General features: G+C 36.0%; 1 protein-coding gene across 22 annotated transcripts in view; it reads left to right on the top strand.

Annotated features, from left to right (window-relative positions):
• CREM (cAMP responsive element modulator) overlaps positions 1-18,479 on the top strand; it is a 73,662-nt gene that overhangs the window by 17,975 nt on the left and 37,208 nt on the right. For 18 of the 22 annotated variants that reach the window (XM_058744307.1, XM_058744324.1, XM_058744326.1 and 15 more), the window contains one exon: positions 2,731-2,854. In XM_058744307.1, the coding sequence (XP_058600290.1) occupies positions 2,731-2,854 (124 nt within the window). Of the gene's footprint in view, positions 1-2,730; positions 2,855-14,586; positions 14,823-18,479 lie in introns of those variants that run through there. The other 4 variants (XM_058744328.1, XM_058744322.1, XM_058744323.1 and 1 more) reach the window with 2 other exon arrangements.

Genomic DNA, 18,479 nt, shown 5'->3' with positions numbered 1-18,479 from the left:
ATATGAGTGAGGTGGAAATTTTTTTTCTTTCTAGATCATTAAAAGCTATTCTTTGTCTGGTTCCGTTCAACCTTTTCTAGCCCTACTTCTACAGTCCTGCTTTGCCTCTTCCTCAGTGAATCTAAGTAGGCTCCCTTAGCAGCCAGATTCTCTACCACCATCAGCTATTGTGTTTTCTAACTATGCTCCATACTTTACTTCCTCTCATAGTTCTCCTTTCCTCTTCTACCTGGTTAAATTCTTCTTCTTGTTTAATACACAACTCATATGGCCCTATCCTCAGGCAGGTATAATCCTTACTTCCTATATTTCCCAAAGCATTTTATGCATAATATCCTTGACACAATTTAAGAAGTTACTTTGGGGCTCCTGGGTGGCTCAGTTGGTTAAGCGTCTGACTTTGGCTCAGGTCATCATCTTGAGGTTTGTGTGTTTGAGCTGAGCCCCACATCAGGCTCTGTGCTGACAGCTCGGAGCCTGGGGCCTGCTTCAGAATCTGTGTTTCCCTCTGTTTCTGCCCCTCCCCCACTCTCACTCTGTCTCTCTCTCTCTGTCTCGAAAATAAAATAAAAATAAACATTAAAAAAAAGTTACTTTACTTGTGTTCCCCTTTTGTGGGTCTACCTGATAGAATTGACCAATAAGCTAAGTTTTTCCTAAATTTTAATATACATCAGAATCTCTTGTATTTAAAAAAATTGGATGTCCCAGAAAGTTTGATTCAGTAGATTTGGGGTTGAGCCTGGGAATCTGCTTCTCACCCCCCACCCCAAAACAAGTACGTTAGTTACTTCTGATAAGGGTTGTCCAGGGACCCACTAATGAATAAATTCCTTCAGGGCACGGACTGTGATTTACCCACTTTTGTATTTTCAGGACCTGTCATGTAGATGGAGCTAACTAAATGTTTCTAAAATGAATAGTTTATTGGAGAAGGCCTTCTAGCATATATAGTGTTTGAGTTGAGACTCAAGTTCTTGGCGGAGCCTTAAGAGAGCTTTAAAAGGTGTAAGAAATAGCATAAGACAACATTTCTCAAGTTGTTTTCAAAACACCACTTCTGGGACCTACCAGGTGGAAAAAGTCTTTGGTTGGCAGATACTTTTGGAAAATGCTGCCTATTGCACCCTTCACCTCTGAAAGCACACTAGCATATTCAGGCTTCTTAGAAGTTCAGCAAAGAAAACCTTTTAACCCTGGATACTTACAACTTTTTCATTAAGTGTTCCATTTTAAAATGTACCCTCTCTTTTTTTAAAAAAAAAGAGAGTGTACCCTCTCTTTTTTTTTGAAAAAAGTTTATTTATTTTGAGAGAGAGAGAGAGTGCACACAAGAGCAAGATGGGGAAGGGCGGAGAGAAAGTCCCAAGCTGGCTCCATGCTGTCAACACAGGGCATGCTGGGCTCATTCTCACGACCACAAGATCATGACCTGAGCCGAGATCAAGAGTTGAACGCTTAACTGACTGAACCACCCAGGCACCCCACCCCTTACCCTCTTTTAATGATAATACCTTTTCATATCCTGCAGAACTAATGTTCTGAGGTATTCTTTTTGGGAACTGTTCACATAAGCAAAAGCAGAGCCTTAAGAATTGTCAGTTGATACAGGGTGATGATCTATCCTTAGCTAGACTATTCTGGAAAATAATGAGAGATAAGGGGAATTGGGGAGTGTTGAGGGAAAGACATTTTTTTATAGTAGACTGTAGATTTTTATCTTTTATAATTGCTCTAAATTGTCATGATCAGTTGTAAGTACTGAAAATGCTTTTCAGTAGTGAGGAGTAACTCATAGGTTTGAGGATGGAAGGCTTGGATTCAGGTAATGACTATTGAAATACAAAAGAAGATAATTGAGTGCAAGACATAGATGAAAGATCTGTAGGATCTGTAACTACCTCTGGAAGAAAGGTCTGTACATTTTAATTCAAAGTTCTAAGTGGCTTGCATACTTATGGGCTATGTATTTAGACTACCAAACTGAGAAAAACACATTGTATCATTGACAGTTGAAAAGATGTATAAGAGTAGGCAACACAGTTCCTATAAGTTTGTAAAATTTGATTTTGTTTAATTTATTCTGTTTGTAATTTCTTCTAGCAGGATAAAATATAGAAATACAGAAATATAGAAATCATTAACTTAAATTGAAATCACAGACAAAATTATGTCAAAAGTTTTTCCTGAAAAAATTAGATTCTCTTTTTTAAGGAACTGGGGAGTTGCAGAATATGTGGTCAACCCTGTGTGATTCAGTTTGAGGGGCTTATCAGAAACTTAGTGCTGGCAAAGCTAGACACATCTTTATATTATAATGCATTTAATTTAGACAATGGGGAAATTCTTTGATAGTATATATTATCAAGCAGGTATATTAGGCCTTGAGAGTCCTAGAATATTTATACTCACTGTAAGATAGAAAACCTACTTTTTTTCACTCATTTATACTAGAGGGCTTAAAATAATTATCAAGGAGACATTCTTATAAGGTTAAAAAAATTTTTTTAATAAATGAATTCCCATAAAACATTTTGCAGGGCTCCCTTGGTAATGTTTGTGTGCGGTGAGCAGAGTTAGTTTGGAGAGTTAAGACTGCCACTGAACCTATTTCTTAAAAAGTAAGGCAGAACAGTTGGATGACAGAAATGAATATCAGAAGGCCAGGTAAAAGCAGAGAAATCTTTCAGAAAGGGCCTTAATACTTCTCCCTTTTTATTGTCTTTTCAGACAAATGACCATGGAAACAATTGAATCTCAGCAGGATGGAAGTGTAACAGATTCTGTGGCAGAGAGAGAATCTGCTGATATGCAGACCCAGACTGGTCAAAATTCAATCCCTACCTTAGCTCAGGTAAATTTAATGTAGGCAGTAGGCAGGCACTGATGAAAGTTAAACTATATGGAAATTCTATTTTCTTGAAGTTGACCTTAAGTTTCCTCTGTTCCCTGGTTATCAGCCATTCTTGCTGATTTGATTTCAAAGAGAAGATACGTATTTTAATTACTTTTGCCTTGTAACAGACACTTTGCTGTGCTTCCTCCACCAAAAAAAAGTATATATTTGCTTTGATCTTTACTTTCTTTTTAGCTAGATCTTTGAATTGGTCTCATTTAGAGACTACCAGTATGAGTTAGTGCCTGGTTTTCAGCTCCTAAAATTTATTTCTGAGATATGTATAAAAATATGTAGTAAAAACAAACACATTTGTTTATTTAGCTCATCAAATATTTATTGAGTACCTACAATGTGTAGGTATTTTGCTAGATGCATGGGGAGGTGTAGTTTCTGGCCTTAAATATCTCATGGTTTAGTGGGGAAGACAGGTGTTTGAATGATAATTCCAATAGTGTAAGAAGTGCCATAAAACTTTATGTAAGGCTGACAGAGGAGAGGGAGCAGCTGCTAACTGGGAGTACTTTGCGGAGGATTCTTACTTTTGAGCTAGATGTAAAGGGTTTGATGTAGGAGTCTGCCATGCGGACAAGGATAGGGAAGCATATGGTAGGCCAGGAAAGAGTGTGTGCAGAGGCACAAAGCCAGAGAGTACATGGTGTCAGGGAACTACAGGCGTAGAAGCTAATTGGAGCCCAGCATCAGGGCTAGGATGCTGAGTTGGTAAAGGTATGCAGAGGTCATGTACATTTGAGAGTGTAGAGTATCCTGGATTCTAAATATTCTTGAAATATTTTCCATGTTCACTATGTTTAGAACACTAGTAGCTGTGTGGACTATGTGGAGGTTGGATTGGAAGTCAACCAACGGGTAGAGAGGACACCATTTATGTGGAATCATGGTATTATGGGATATGGTGGAGTGGTGAGATTTTCATAGGATCTTGAAGGGAGGATAGAAAGGACCCAGATGGCTGACTGGAGGTCCAGGGGGAACACCAGGTACTTCCTGGGTTGTTTCAGGCCAGACTGGTTCTTGTGAGGTCCTTCATCCCCAGAACAGGACCCCAAGCACCCAGCCTGCTTTTCCTTCCTCCTTCAAACTTCTAACACCCACTCACCCCCTGGGGGTTTTCTCACAAGTGTTCTGTGGAACTGCATCTCCCTGGCAACACCCCCTCTTTGTTACCCTGACACAGGCATGCAGACCTTTTGCTATTTAAAAGGGGGGGCAGCCTTTTTCTTATTAACAAAATGTATGTTCATTGTAGAGAATTAACAAAATATGTATTATTATAAAGAAGAAAATAAAAACTGTCCATAATCTTGACATCCAGAAATTTAATCATTGTTAACATTTTGGTATATATCTTTTAGTCTTATGATCCGTATAAATAGAATACAGTACACATATATTTTTTCATAAATTTGTGATCCTCTAGAGCTTTTATCACTATGATTCCTGATCTGTAATTCTGCCCTTCTTTGCTGAAGCAGTATTTGAAAGCAAATCTTCCTTTTGCCTCCACCGCCCTCCTCTTAGGTACTGGCTCACTTACCCTCACAGAGCCTCCCCCTCCCTCTTGTGGGCCTGCACAGTCAAAACAATAGCTCTCCATTGTCTAAAACTGATAATTTGCAATTCTGAGGACCTTCAGCCGGGGTGACACCCAGCTCTGTGAGCGTCAGTTCAGAAGTTGGTAAAGAGTTCAAGTAATGTGAAGTCTGAAAAATAACCTTGAACTTATGAGGTCTTAGAATTAAATAAGAGTCCAGCGAACAGAAACTAGATTTTAGTAGATTAGAAAATGAGTAAGAGAGGAGGTAGAAATTGGGAGTATAGATTCTTCAAGAAATTTTTCTGTGTAATTATAGAGAAAGATGGATCTGTGAGACAAAGGAATGAGAACAGGGGTATGAGAAAGTTAGAACAGGGGTATGGGAAAGTTGAGTGTTTTGAGGAAAATGGAAAGAGAGAGACGTGTGAGAAGGCTGAATCAGACCTAGGAAAAGCCTGTGACTTACATTTATAATGCTTGCTTTTTTAACTGTCTCAACTAATCAAATGTTGGTATTTATTAAATCTGAATAGCAAGTACATGAACTTGCTCTAGTATTTTATTTTCTATGTGTCTTAAAGATTGGATCAAAAAATAAACTATGGTTTTTATCTTACACACATTAAGCATGTTGAGAGATTAAGATAACCCTTGTGTCGAATCATTGATTATTTTGGTTAACTAAGAGTTATTCTCTGTGCCATGCATGGATCATGATTTTTTGAAGAATTAAGACACAGTTCTTAGTAGTCAAAATTTTCTAAACATGATTACCAATTTATATTCTTGTGATGCCTGAAGCTGTTCATTTATGAGGTATTCATTATTATGCAATACTATATAAGTATTAGGAAATCAGGTTGAACTCTTTTTTAAACCTATAATGCATACTAAAAGTGACTACTCTTCTGAATAATTCCTGATGTCAATGTATACTTGCCACCTGTTTCATTTTTTTTTTCAGATTAGAGGACTATTTTGTATAGAGAGGAATTTGTAACATTTAATTTCATTTTTACATGGTCAAATTATCATTAACTAGTATAGGAACAAAAAGACCAAAAGATTTGATCAGTTTGATCCTTTGCATCTGATCATTTGTTAGTAGTAGTTTTGAGTACCCTGGCTTTTCCAAAGCTTCTGCTAATCAAGGGTACTCCAAAAACCAAATCAAGGGTACTCCAAAAACCATCACATTCATGAAGATCTGACAGCTTGAGCTTGCTCTGTGCCCTCAGGCCTCTGTGTGTACAAAGGGAGGCTAGAGTTTTAAGTTTCCAGTTTTTCTGTTTTATAACTTCCCAGATATGTGGAGTCTTTTCCTTCTGTGTATCTTCAAAAGTATATAGAAGTCACAGTGGTGATAATGTCAAAGAGCTGGAAAGCAGGAGTTTCCATAAACAGACCCTGGGGTGGCAAATCCTGGAGGTTAAATTGCGAGTTGGCTTTCTTCTTGCCTGAGTTATTTTTCATGTTGATTTATTTTTAATTGAAGCTGCTTTCTTCTTTGTTAAGTGTATGTGTTGCCATGTAAGACTAGATTCCATTCCCCTCTCCCCTTGGAAAAACTCTTGGTAATAAATTGGAGAGTTTATTTTATTTTACTTTATTGTTATTTTTAAAGTTTTTATTTAGAGAGAGAGAGAGCGCAAGAGAGAGCACACACGTGCAGGGGAGGGGCAGAGGAAGAGAGGATCTGAAACAGGCTCTGCACTGTCAGCTCAGACCCCTACTTGGCTTGAACTCACGTACCGTGAGATCATGACCTGAGCTGGAGTCGGACACCTAACCCAGCTGGGCCACCCAGGCATCCCTGGAGAGTTTATTTTAGATAACCAAACCAGGAAAAAACCCTGTCCAAAATATATGTGTATACACATATATATATACACATATATATATGTATATGTGTGTGTGTGTGTGCGCGCGCGTGTGTGTGTGCATAAGTATATACATATGTATATATTACTGTATATACAATTAGTTTTAAAATAGTCACACATCCTCTGGAAATAATATAATCTTTAAATGGATAATGGGAAGTTAAACTTTCTTTTATAATGTAAGCTTTCAAACATATACAAGACTAGAACAATGCTACTATAAATTTATATGTATGTATATATAAACAGTTACTAAGATTTTATAGTCTCATCTATCTTCTTTTTTTGTTGAAGTATTTTAAGCAACTCTGCAAATTGCAGACATCATGTCATTTTACTCCTACTTCTGAGTATACAACTTATAAAAGATTATGGACTTTTTTTACTGTGACAAATGTCACAGTCATACCTAATAAAATCAAGCATAATTCCTTGACATAATATGTACTTCTTATTCACATTTCCCATTTATCTCACAAATGTGTACTCTACTCTGAAAGCAAGATTGAGGACACCCTGAACTTCACTTGTAAGCCTCTTGGGGATTATTAGTGCCACCATGAAGATGTGGGTAGGTGAGGTAATAATCCACATGGAGCCACTGGAAAGGATGGGCTTTAAAACTAGCTTTCTGGAGCCTCATTCCTTAGAGCGGCTGATGAAGTCTGTGGGCCTGAGTTTGGCACCTCTTCTCTGAAATACCTCTTCTTTATAAATGACCAGTTCTCAAGCTTTCAGCAAAGATGAAAGGAGCAGAATCACAGGAGTCATGGAGCTCGAAGCTCTGGAGATAATCAGGGTCATTATATTGCCTCAAGAGAATTTGTTCCAATACAAAATTTAATCTTTCCTTTGGACCTGTGTATTTTTGGAAACAAGGAGACCATAGGCAGCAGAGAAAACCACTGGGGACTGTTCAAGGATCATATGCTCTGCTGATCTCCTTTCTTATCCTGTCTGTTCTAAATGCAAACAGTATTTAAAGAAGCACCTCAGAATAAAGCAGGCCCAGGGGCGTCAGGGTGACTCAGTCAGTTTTAGCAGTTAGGCATCCACTTTGGCTCAGGTCATGATCTTGCAGTTCGTGAGCGCTGACAGGTCAGAGCCTGGAGCCTGCTTCAAATTCTGTGTTTCCCTCTCTCTCGGCCCATCCCCTGCTCGTGCTCTGTCTCTCTCTCAAAAGATAAACATTAAAAAAAAAATTTTTTTTTTTTTTAAAAAGAAGAAGAAAGCAGGCCTGGCATGCAGCGAGGGGTTGAAGCAGGAATGATTTAACAAAAGACACATTTCAGTGTATGAGTTTTATGTTTTCTGTTTCAATCTGGTGGACAATTATGATGACATTTCTCATTGCTTTGGCTAGCTGTGCCAAAAATCCACCTTCTTGGTCCTAAGTAGGACCAGGAAGGATGTGTTTGGCTATCACAAAATGAAACAAAATAAAAGCAACATTTGCTCTTGATAATGGGTCAGCAGCTTCCTATTTGTATGCTAATGATCGGCTGCATTGTGTTTAGTTTATTTAGTATATTTACTGTTAGCTGACTAAATCTAGTTTAAGCTTAGTGTTTAGTTGAATCTTGGTTTTCCGACTTCAACTTACTAATTCCGTTACTTGAGGGATTCTTCCTGAAGGAGAAAAATATTCCTCTCAAGATTTTGAGGTAAAAATTTTCATTTCAGTATTAATTTTCTATTGCTCTTTATTTTTATGTATTCCTTCTTCTGGCTCTTTTTCAAATTGCCTTAATTTAATTGTTTATGTAATGTTTTATTTACTTAGAATGATCTCAAAAATGAACAAAAGTTGGAGGAAAAAGTAAAACTGAATTTTTTTCAGTAAATGTGAAATCTGCATTGTATGATATTCTTTAGTCAACTAATTCAAGAAAATACAGTTTTGAAATATAACTCATTCATGAAGGTAATTCAAGGTTTGAGGGACATAAGTGAGAGTAATTTGTGAACTTGTTCAGTTTGAACAAGAACGTTATATTTCTATATCTGTACTCATATTTTGTAATTTTGTATATAATAGCTAAGTACATTTCTTTAAACGTTAGTTTTTAGTTGTAGGATGCACTCTACATTTGCATCTTAGTGATAAAACTTTGAATAAAATTTAATGTTTCAAAGGTGCTTTAAGCAGGTTTAAAGCAATCAGAGGCAAATTGCAGAAAAAGATTTAGTTTTTATACTTATTATAATCAGAAAGAAATACATACAAATTAGTTTTAGTGCTGGAGAGATTGTTAAAGATTTTCCCTCATTTGTAATGATTTTCTATGAGGTTTGGATATCTTTTGTTTCATGTTCCAAGTTCTCAGCTTTAGTAAAACATGTGGTTTGTCACTAGCAGTAATGGAAAAAGAACCGAGTGTAAACATTGTTACTCTTTTTACCCTTTTCTCTGTGATTGTTTTCTAGTAAAAGAGTAGGCTCAGGGAATGGTTTATAGGTAAGCTGACGTTTAAGAGGTACAGACTTTCAGATTTGCCAGATGAAAATGTTCTGAATGAATGTTTCACAACAGTGTCAATATAACTTACTGCTGAATTATAAACTTAAGATGGTTAATGGCAAATTTTATTCTAACTTTATGACAATAATGGAAAAAACAAAAAGTAGACATTGAAATTTGAAAAAAGGGAATGTTAATTTTTGTGGTTTCTTCTTTGAATAAGATTCAGAGGTTATTTAGTTTGTCTGATTTTAATTTTTAACATTGCTACGACCTTTGTAAACTCCAAACTGTTAAAGGAATTAGATTTGTTAAAAGAACTACAAAACACAGAGGCTTTTGGAAATTTTCACTTCATTGATTAATTGTGATGGCAGCTTAATAGTGCTCTTCAGAAATGTGAGTTTTATAAGCCTGACAGCTAAATCTCTCATGGTTCTCCAAAATGGCATTGGAGAGAAAAGCCTGCTTATGGTAGTGAATGTATTAAGTAGACACAATATCAAATGAAGATGAAGCAAACAGAAATAGTTCAGGAAAAAAAACCTACCTTTAAATAGGTATGTTCTATACAGCAGTAGACCTCTACTTTGGCAGATAATACCTTTAAAAAAAAAAAAAGATAATGGGTATATATTTGATAATCAGATATGTTAATACACTGATAGGTATTGCTAGTGTAAGTTGGTCTCCAGGTCCTTAGAACTTTCTAGTTTTACCTTTTTTAAGGACTTGTTTACTACTTTGCACTTGGTGTAAGGAAAAAGAACTCTCATGAATACATATATGCACAGTTTGAATTAAATGTAGCTGTTTACTTAAAAGTAGTGAAGTATTTTTCGTACTATTTTGTAACACTAAAGACACAAAATTAGTTTCTTAATGTTTATATATAGTTTTAAGTTAATACTTAACACTGAATTCTTTGATCTTCATTTCTTAAAAACATAAAAATACTAATTTCATATATTAAGGTAAAGGAGATGCGGTGTGTGAAGTGCAAGTACAGTGCTTGGCACCTGTTTGCTTTTATCATTACACCAACCTGCCTCAGATGGTTAGAGTGGTAGCAGTTAGGCCAGTGGTTGCCATTAGGCTTTAAGAGGAAGTGGCTTATACTGGTTTAAAAATACATTGTATTAGAAATTCATTCAAAAGTAATATAAATCTACTGACTATGCTCAAATAGGCCTCCAGAGGGTATAGAAAAGGAAAGATAATTTATAGTTGTTTTATAAGCAACAATCTGCTATGATGCCATGAACTTTCTTTAATTGGTATGTTTTATGCTCCTAAATTAAAAAAAAAATTTTTTTAATGTTTATTTTTGAGAGAGAGAGATAGAGCGTGAGTGGGGGAGGAGCAGAGAGAGAGGGAGACACAGAATCCAAAGCAGGGTCCAGGCTCTGAGCTGTCACCACAGAGCCTGACGCGGGGCTTGAACCCACAAACCACGAGATCATGACCTGAGCTGAAGTCGGACGCTTGACTGACTGAGCCACCCAGGCGCCCTATGCTCCTAAATTTTTATACTTTGGATTTCTTTTAGGGATTTTAAAACATTGCAAGAATTTCTTTATGCCATTTGGCTCTAAAAACCTAAATTATGATTTATTACTAGACTTTAGAGTTCATGTTAAGACCAAGTTTCATTATAATGCTTTTTTTAGGAGCAAAATTCTTTGACTTGCCTGTGTATGTACTCTGACCTTTGGACTGAAACTGAAAAAACTTAAGGATGCAATTTGGTCTAGTCATATTCTGTCACTGATTTGGATTTTGAATTTTGTTCACTTCCCACCTGAATTTTCAAGGAAGACTTAAAGAGTATTTTAACCTTTGCAAATCAGAGGATTAATACATGTAAATTAATTAACCTCTAAATTCGTGACTAAATTATTTAAATGAAATGCAACAATAATAAAAATAACAAAAGTGAGTATTTACTGCATGCTCAGTATATGCCAGGCACTTGGGCTCTGTCCTCATAACAACTCTGTAGAAAGGTACTTCTTTCATTCTTAGCACTTGTGGAAAATAAGTTATAGAGAGACTGAATAACTTTTCATAGTTCACACAGCTAGTTAGAGGCAGAGCCAAAATTAGAACCCAGGCAATCTGGTTTTAGATTTCATTAAGCAGTCTACTTGTAATACATAGGGTACTCTGTGTTGAACCAGACAGTACCTTGGAAATTCCATAATAATGGAATATAATAAATACATGTTATATATAGTTGCTGTATAGAACTATATGTGTGTCTACATACACACACACACATGCAGTACTATGCAGTATCTATTACATATAGACTGTATACTGTTATCCCTTCATTGTTTAGTGGCAGATTAAGATAGTTCCATTTTTTTAAGTTTATTCATTTTGAGAGAGAGAGAGAGAGCATGTGATCAGGGAGGGAGAGGCAGAGAGAATCCCATGCAGGTTCCACGCTTTCAGCACAGAGCCCGATGCGGCACTTGATCTTAGGAACCGTGAGACCATGACCTGAGCCGAAACCAAGAATCAGACTCTTAAATGACTGAGCCACCCAGACACCCCAGGATAGTTACATATTTAGATTCCAACTCAGCTTTTCATCTGGGGTGTGTGAAGAGCATAGAAAATTTAAATTTTATCCATTTTGATGTATTATTAATTATTTCCATGTTATATCTAGCGCCAGTACCCATTTTAAGTGTTGAACCATAACTCTGGGCCAAGAGCACCCAGAGATTTAGAATTATATTTTATAAGATGATGAAGAAATCAGTCCCATTGCCTTTGGTACAATCAATTTATTGAATGCTTTCCTGCCAAGAAGCTAGTTAGTTACTATATCCACCAAATATGGGGCCATAGTTATTTATTATTTTTTGTGTTTGGTAAAAAAATACATGAATCTGCAGTCTTAACAAGTTTAAGTGTACAGTTTAGTGGTGTTAAGAATATTCACATTGTTGTAAAACAGATCTCCAGAATATTTTCATCTTGTAAATCCAAAGGTCTGTACCCATTAAATACAAACTTTCTTTTACCTCTCCTTTCACCCCTGGTAACCACCACTCTACCTTCTGTCTTTATGAATTTAACTACTTTTAGATACTTCATGTAAGTGGATGGATCAGCATTTGTCTTTTTGTGAATGGCTTATTTCACATAGCATTATGTCCTCCAGGTTCATCCGTGTCATAGTATGTGATAGGATTTTTTTCCATTTAAAGACTGAATAATATTCCTTTGTGTATGTGTGTGTGTGTGTGTATATATATATATGTGTGTATGTATATATGTGTGTATATATATATATACATTTTGTTTATTATTACTATTTTTTAAAGAAGTTTATTTTTGAAGTAATCTCTACACCTAATGTGAACCTCGAACTTACAGCAGGAATCACACATTCTTCCAACCAAGCCAGCTAGGTGCCCCTGTTACTACTTTTTTTACGGGGTTTTGTATTTGCTTTTGTTTTTGTTTTTTTGCCAGTTCAGTACTCTTTAGGAACTTACACCAAGTTATTGCTTGAAGAAACAAAATAAAATAATTCAAGTGAATTGCAATTTGCTTTATAGACATTCTTACAAAGAGTTTTTTGCTCAGAAGTAAAGATTAACCTGAAGTTTGACTAATAAGTGGTTTTCAACATTTGTTCTGTGGTTTCTGGCTTTTGGCATATACATTTTTTATTCGTTATTAGAAATGATCTGTATTATTGTTAAGAGTAGTTTCAATATTTATGATTCTTATATCTGCTCGGTAAATGCCATTTTGGGCTCAGGATTTCACTGCAGCTTCATTAGGTGTGCTTATTTGCATCTGGCAAATATGTAATTATGATCAGTTTTAGTTTCAGTCTTACTGAAACCAAATATAAAATTGATTTTTAAAAGTTCTCAAGTTAAAAGAATTATGGCTTCTTTAAGATAATACTCATTTTCATAGTGCTTTTAAAATATAGTATGATTGGGGCGCCTGGGTGGTGCAGTCGGTTAAGCGTCCGACTTCAGCCAGGTCACGATCTCGCGGTCCGTGAGTTCAAGCCCCGCGTCAGGTTCTGGGCTGATGGCTCGGAGCCTGGAGTCTGCTTCCGATTCTGTGTCTCCCTCTCTCTCTGCCCCTCCCCCGTTCATGCTCTGTCTCTCTCTGTCCCAAAAATAAATAAAAAACGTTGAAAAAATAAAATAAAATAAAATATAGTATGATTAATGAAGCACATCTCATATTGGTTAGCATAAAAAATGATGTTCCAACTGTTACAAATAGGAAGTTCAAGATACTATAAGGATCAGGTAGGAGAAAAACAAATCAGCTAGAACATTGTTTTTCAAAGGCTGAAGAACCCCTAATTTTAATTTGTGCTCAAATGATCCTCCATTTGATGTATGTATAATCAAAATAGACTCTGTATAATTGAGAATGACTTGATTCCAATATTTGCTTTGCTTTCAAGAGGAGAATTTAAAAAAAAATTTTAGTTTTTATTTTTATTTTATTTCATTTTTTATTTGTTTTGAGAAGAGCACGAGCGAGATGCAGAGAGAGGGAGAGAGAGAATCCCAAGCTGGCTCTGTGCTGTCAGTGCAGAGCCCAATGTAGGGCTTGATCCCACAAACCCATGAGATTATGACCTGAGCCAAAACCAAAGAGTCAGATGCTTAACTGACTAGGCAATCCAGGAGCCCCAAGAGGAGCATTTTTTAAAAGAGACTTAATATTCAGCCATTTATATTTGCAGTACCAGAAACTGTGACCCACTTCCCCCTTCTTATAGTATTCAGGTTATAGATTTCATATAGTATCTGTTTATGCCCCCTACACAATAAAAGCATGTGACACAACAGCATTCCCATGGAGTTCTCTTTAGAATTTTAACATAGTAGATATAAAAATCTGAGTCTTATGTGCTAAGTGTGTTATCAGTAAATATTTGAAATTCCCAAGGTAAAATTAAGTAAAATTTAACTGTGTTGAATTTTGCAGTCTGTTAGCCACACTTAAAAATAGAAAAGAAAAGAAACTCTGTAGGAAAGAAGGACGCTAAAAATGAGACGAAGTCTATATTTTCCATTTTGTGTTTTCTTCATTTAGTACAATTAAGAACAACTTTTCATTTTTTTAATGTTTTTATTTATTTTTGAGATACACACACACACACACACACACACACACACACACACACACACAGAGTGAGTGGGGGAGGGGCAGAGAGAGAGAGAGAGGGAGACACAGAATCTGAAGCAGGCTCCAGGCTCTGAGCTGTCAGCACAGAGCCCGTCACGGGACTTGAACTCATGAGTTGTGAGATCATGACCTGAGCCGAAGTTGGACTCTCAACCAGCTGAGCCACCCAAGTGCCCCAAGAATAACTTTTAAAAAAATAAAATGAAATATTTTGCATCTTATTCAGGTGTTCACTTTTATAATATTATCTCCCTGATTCCAACCTTAAAATATGTGAAATATTCTGTAAACACTTTTTTTCTCATAGAAGAAACAGACTCTTTTAAGAATCTTGTTTTAATACACAGAAATCAAGATAGTTTCCCATCTTCTTGCTTAGAGTATTAGTAGATTTTAATTGTAGTCCTTAAAATAGGTAATGTGTAGATTTGATTTCTCAGGAGCAGAAGTGACAGTGAGATCTGCTATGATGTGAATTCACATTTTTTCCCACCCTTTATTAACTGTCTTGAATGCAGGCCCAATAGCTCTGTGACATTTGCAGCTGCACTGTGACATCATAAACCCCATCATAAGGGAACCTGGCTACGGATTGGAGGTAGTCCACTAGGTGCTAATCAAGTGCTGTGTTACAACATTGTGAGGTTTTCCCAGTTATGAGTGTCATTATAAGGATTTTTAAATTATTATTGCAAAGCCAAGTAAGGCTGTCGGTTGCATCAGTTTAACTTCAGATCAACTACTGTCTAGTGGGGTTGGTGGTGGATGTGGTGGCATCAGCATAATCTATGTTTCAGGCACCCAGTAGAAGAGGATTATTCAGGGGATCTGGAAGAAAAGGTAAATTATGTCTACTATGAGTTCATTCTACACACTTTTTGAGCCTCATAAAAAGAGATATAAATATGAAATATAAAATATACCCATTTTATTTTTTTGTTTTTTGAGGAGCTGTCTACATGACTGTTGGAATGTGATGAATATACTCACAGATCTTCCTATGGCCTTCTCCCTCTCTTCATTTAAGCTTTTTATAAAAGCAACTGTTCCCTCCTCTGAGAAGCTTTCCACAACAGGTATATTTTGATTAGCCTCCTTCCATACTACCCCTGCCTGTCACTCTCTGATCTCTTACTCTGCTTCATTTTTCTTTGAAGAATTTAACACCACCCAAAATGATACATTTGTCTCTTCATCTGTTTTCTGTCTCCTGATCTGGGAGAGCAGAAACTTTTTCACTATCTCCACTGTCTAGACTGGTCCACATGGCAGGCTCCCAATAAGTATTTGTCAAGAGAATAAAAGAATGAGTTAATTCATAAGTATGACTTGTTTCTGTGAGATTTTTTGTGTGTATTTAGCCTTGGAATGAGTAGTTGACATTTATAAGAAATGTTTCTCTATTTCTACCTGCAGTATGCATATTTTAGTTCAGATGAACTAAAGTTTATGTCCCTTTACCAATGTCTTTTTAGGAAAGACTTAATTCTCTTCTTTTTCCAGAGCTTCTTTAGAATTCTGTTTGCACATTATGAATAAAGTAATTATAATACTTTTAATAGATTGCTCTTTCTTAGTGTTGCTCAGATCTTTGTTTTTTTGGCTCTAAGGCATCAGTCACACAATTCTTCTTATTAGCATTTTCACTTCGTTGCCCTACCATTGCTTTCAACCTGGCCTACCTAAAACTGAATCTACCACCTGACACAAAACAAAAAGATACTTCTTTATTTACCCACTTTTGGGTTTAGAACTTCCATGCATGTTCTTGAATCATTGCCAGTGTTCGTTCTATGCCACCTGTGTACAATACACCACTTCAAGGATGCTGTATATTGCACTTGGGGCCCATGTGATCAGTATAATAGAATGATAATACTAAGATGTAAATGTAGGGAGCCACATGAGGTTTTGTTTTGTTTTTTAATGAATAACAGTGGTTTAGCCTATTAACTCTACCAGTTCAGTGATAGGACTAATACTAGTCACATCAGTTTTGGTAAAATCAACGGGAATAGAATGTCTGAATATAGAATGTCTCTAGATCTAAGGGGTTTTTTCTGTTTTTGTTTTTGTTTTTTTTTTCCCAAAGATATATCTTAATTCTAACTCTAGGGTATGTCATTTCTGCTGGTTCTCTACGTGTATTTCAGCAGTTTAACAAAAGAGCTGACCTGTGAGCTTTTGCACTGCCCAGAGTTTGGACATAGAGAAGTTTCACTGTAGTTATAGAATTCCTATAACTCATCTCCAGAATTCTAGGAATACAGTTTGTATTAGCCCTCTTTCCACAGCAGGTATTCTTGACACTAAGCCACTTTGATAGAGTGATTATTTAATAATTTAAAATCTTGAAAATTATACTTGAAAGGTAAGTAAAGCAACTTAGAACATGATTTATATTTATCAAACCTGTATGAATCTTTCTTGAGTTGTTCATTCTTCAAAATATCTAATGTCTTTGAAGCTGAATTTCAAAAATTTAAAACTTTGCTTAAAAGCTTGAATTTTATCACTGACAATAAACACTGTCGGTTGTTTTTCTTGAAGTGACAAGCTCACTTCATTTGCTTTTAAGAAAATGTTTTCCTAAAGCTCAAGTTTGAATAGCATAATTTGTTTGGCTATTGGCCATTCTTTTGAGAAGACTGATCTGCCATCTCAATCTGCAGGTCCAGTCTGTAATACTTATAGTACCCTTGGGTATAATTCATATTCTATTTTACTCAGTCTGACATCTGAACTATCAGGGTTACTGGATATATTGGTTCCGGCTGTGCTGCTGTGGTGTAGTTGATATCACAGCCTGCTGTGGTGCTCAGTTCTTTACGCTGCGAGCCAGGGCCAAGAGCTACATTGGGATACAGCAGCAGTTTTCAAAGTGTGGTGTGCACAACCCTAGGAGAGACTCCAGGAGACTTTCAGGAGGCTTAGGAGGACTAAAGTATTTTCATAATAATGCTAAGGCTTCTTTTCCTTTTTCTCTATATTGATACTTGCACTGATGGGTGTAAAAATAGAAGAGGGTAGGGGTAAAGCTGTTGGCACCTTAGCATGAATCAAGTCAGAGGCATCAAACTATGCCAATAGTCATTGTGTTCTTCATGGACATTCTCTTGCAGTTTTCAAAAAATACCACTTTCACTTAAAAATGCCCTGGTGAAGCAATAAATATTACCCATTGTATCAAACCTTGACCCTTGAGTACATGTTATTTTTATATTCTGTGTTAGGAAATCGGTATGTTTACTGAAAGCATTTCTGTGTAGTAAAAACTGACGGTGTTCTTGAAGAAAAACACTTGAGTAATTGAGTGGCGAGATGAACTAGCTGGGTTTTTTTCCCATAGGACATCAGTTTTCTTAAAAGAATGGCCAATAGCCAAACTATGCTATTCAAACTTGAGCATTTGGAAAATGTTTTCTTAAAAGCAAATGAAGTAAGCTTGTCACTTCAAGGAAAACAATTGACAGTGTTTATTGTCAGTGAAAAAATTTAAGCTTTTTAAGCAGTTTGAATTTTGGAAGTCCTGCATCTACCATTGTGAACTTGATAGTTTTTCAGTATTTATAGTATTCTGATGAGATTGATGTTGATTTTAATGAATGAGATTTTGATAAAGTGTCATGAAATGTGTCCGCATTTGGGAGATCTGCTTAACTGAGTGAGCCAATATTTTCCAGATAACTACTGCATGGTGTTACAGAATCATGCATGGGATCCATTCAAAGTATAAGACTGGTCCATGGATGTAACTGATATGGTTCCAGATTCCACATTGCAACTAATCTTTATGTGAAGCAACCACCTGTTGAGTTTTGGTGTAGTAACAAAGAACACTATCCACATATTTTGAAAAAGCTATTATATTACTCTTCCTTTTCCAATGATATGTCTGTGTGAGGTCCAGATTTTCTTCAGGTATTGACTAAAATAACATATTGCAACAGATTCAGTGCAGAAGTAGGTATGAGAATTCAGCTGATTTAAATTAAACCAGACATTAAAAGAATTTATAAAAAAGTAAAGCATTGATAGTCTTGTCACTAATATTTTGTTTTGGAAATGTAATTATTTTTAATAAAATGCTATTTATGTTAGCATGTAATGGAATTGTTATTTTTAAAATGTAAAAATGTTTCAGTTTTCATTTCTAGTATGATAAATATCAATGCACATAACCAATGGTATGCTGGAGCTGACTTGTGAGAGCCACTTATGTGCATCTTTTTCCAACTTTATGTTCAGTGTCATCCATTGGTAACTTGAAATCTGCCACAGTAGGAGTTTTTACATTATGGAAATCAGCAAACCTTTCAAATCAAGGTTCTCCTTTCCCAAAAACTGATTGACAAATGTTGACAGCACCCTACTGGATATAAATCACATAAACAAAAGCTTTTTGAGTCGTCAGTAATTTTTAAGAGTATAAAGGTGTCCTGAGAGACTAAAAAGTTTGAGAATTATTTGTGTAGTGAAAAGAATACCTTTTGGTAA

Source organism: Neofelis nebulosa, chromosome 8 (genome assembly GCF_028018385.1).
Source record: "Neofelis nebulosa isolate mNeoNeb1 chromosome 8, mNeoNeb1.pri, whole genome shotgun sequence".
NCBI lineage: Eukaryota > Metazoa > Chordata > Mammalia > Carnivora > Felidae > Neofelis > Neofelis nebulosa.
Note: the sequence above shows the minus strand (reverse complement) of the source record. Positions and strands in the feature narration are given on the sequence as shown.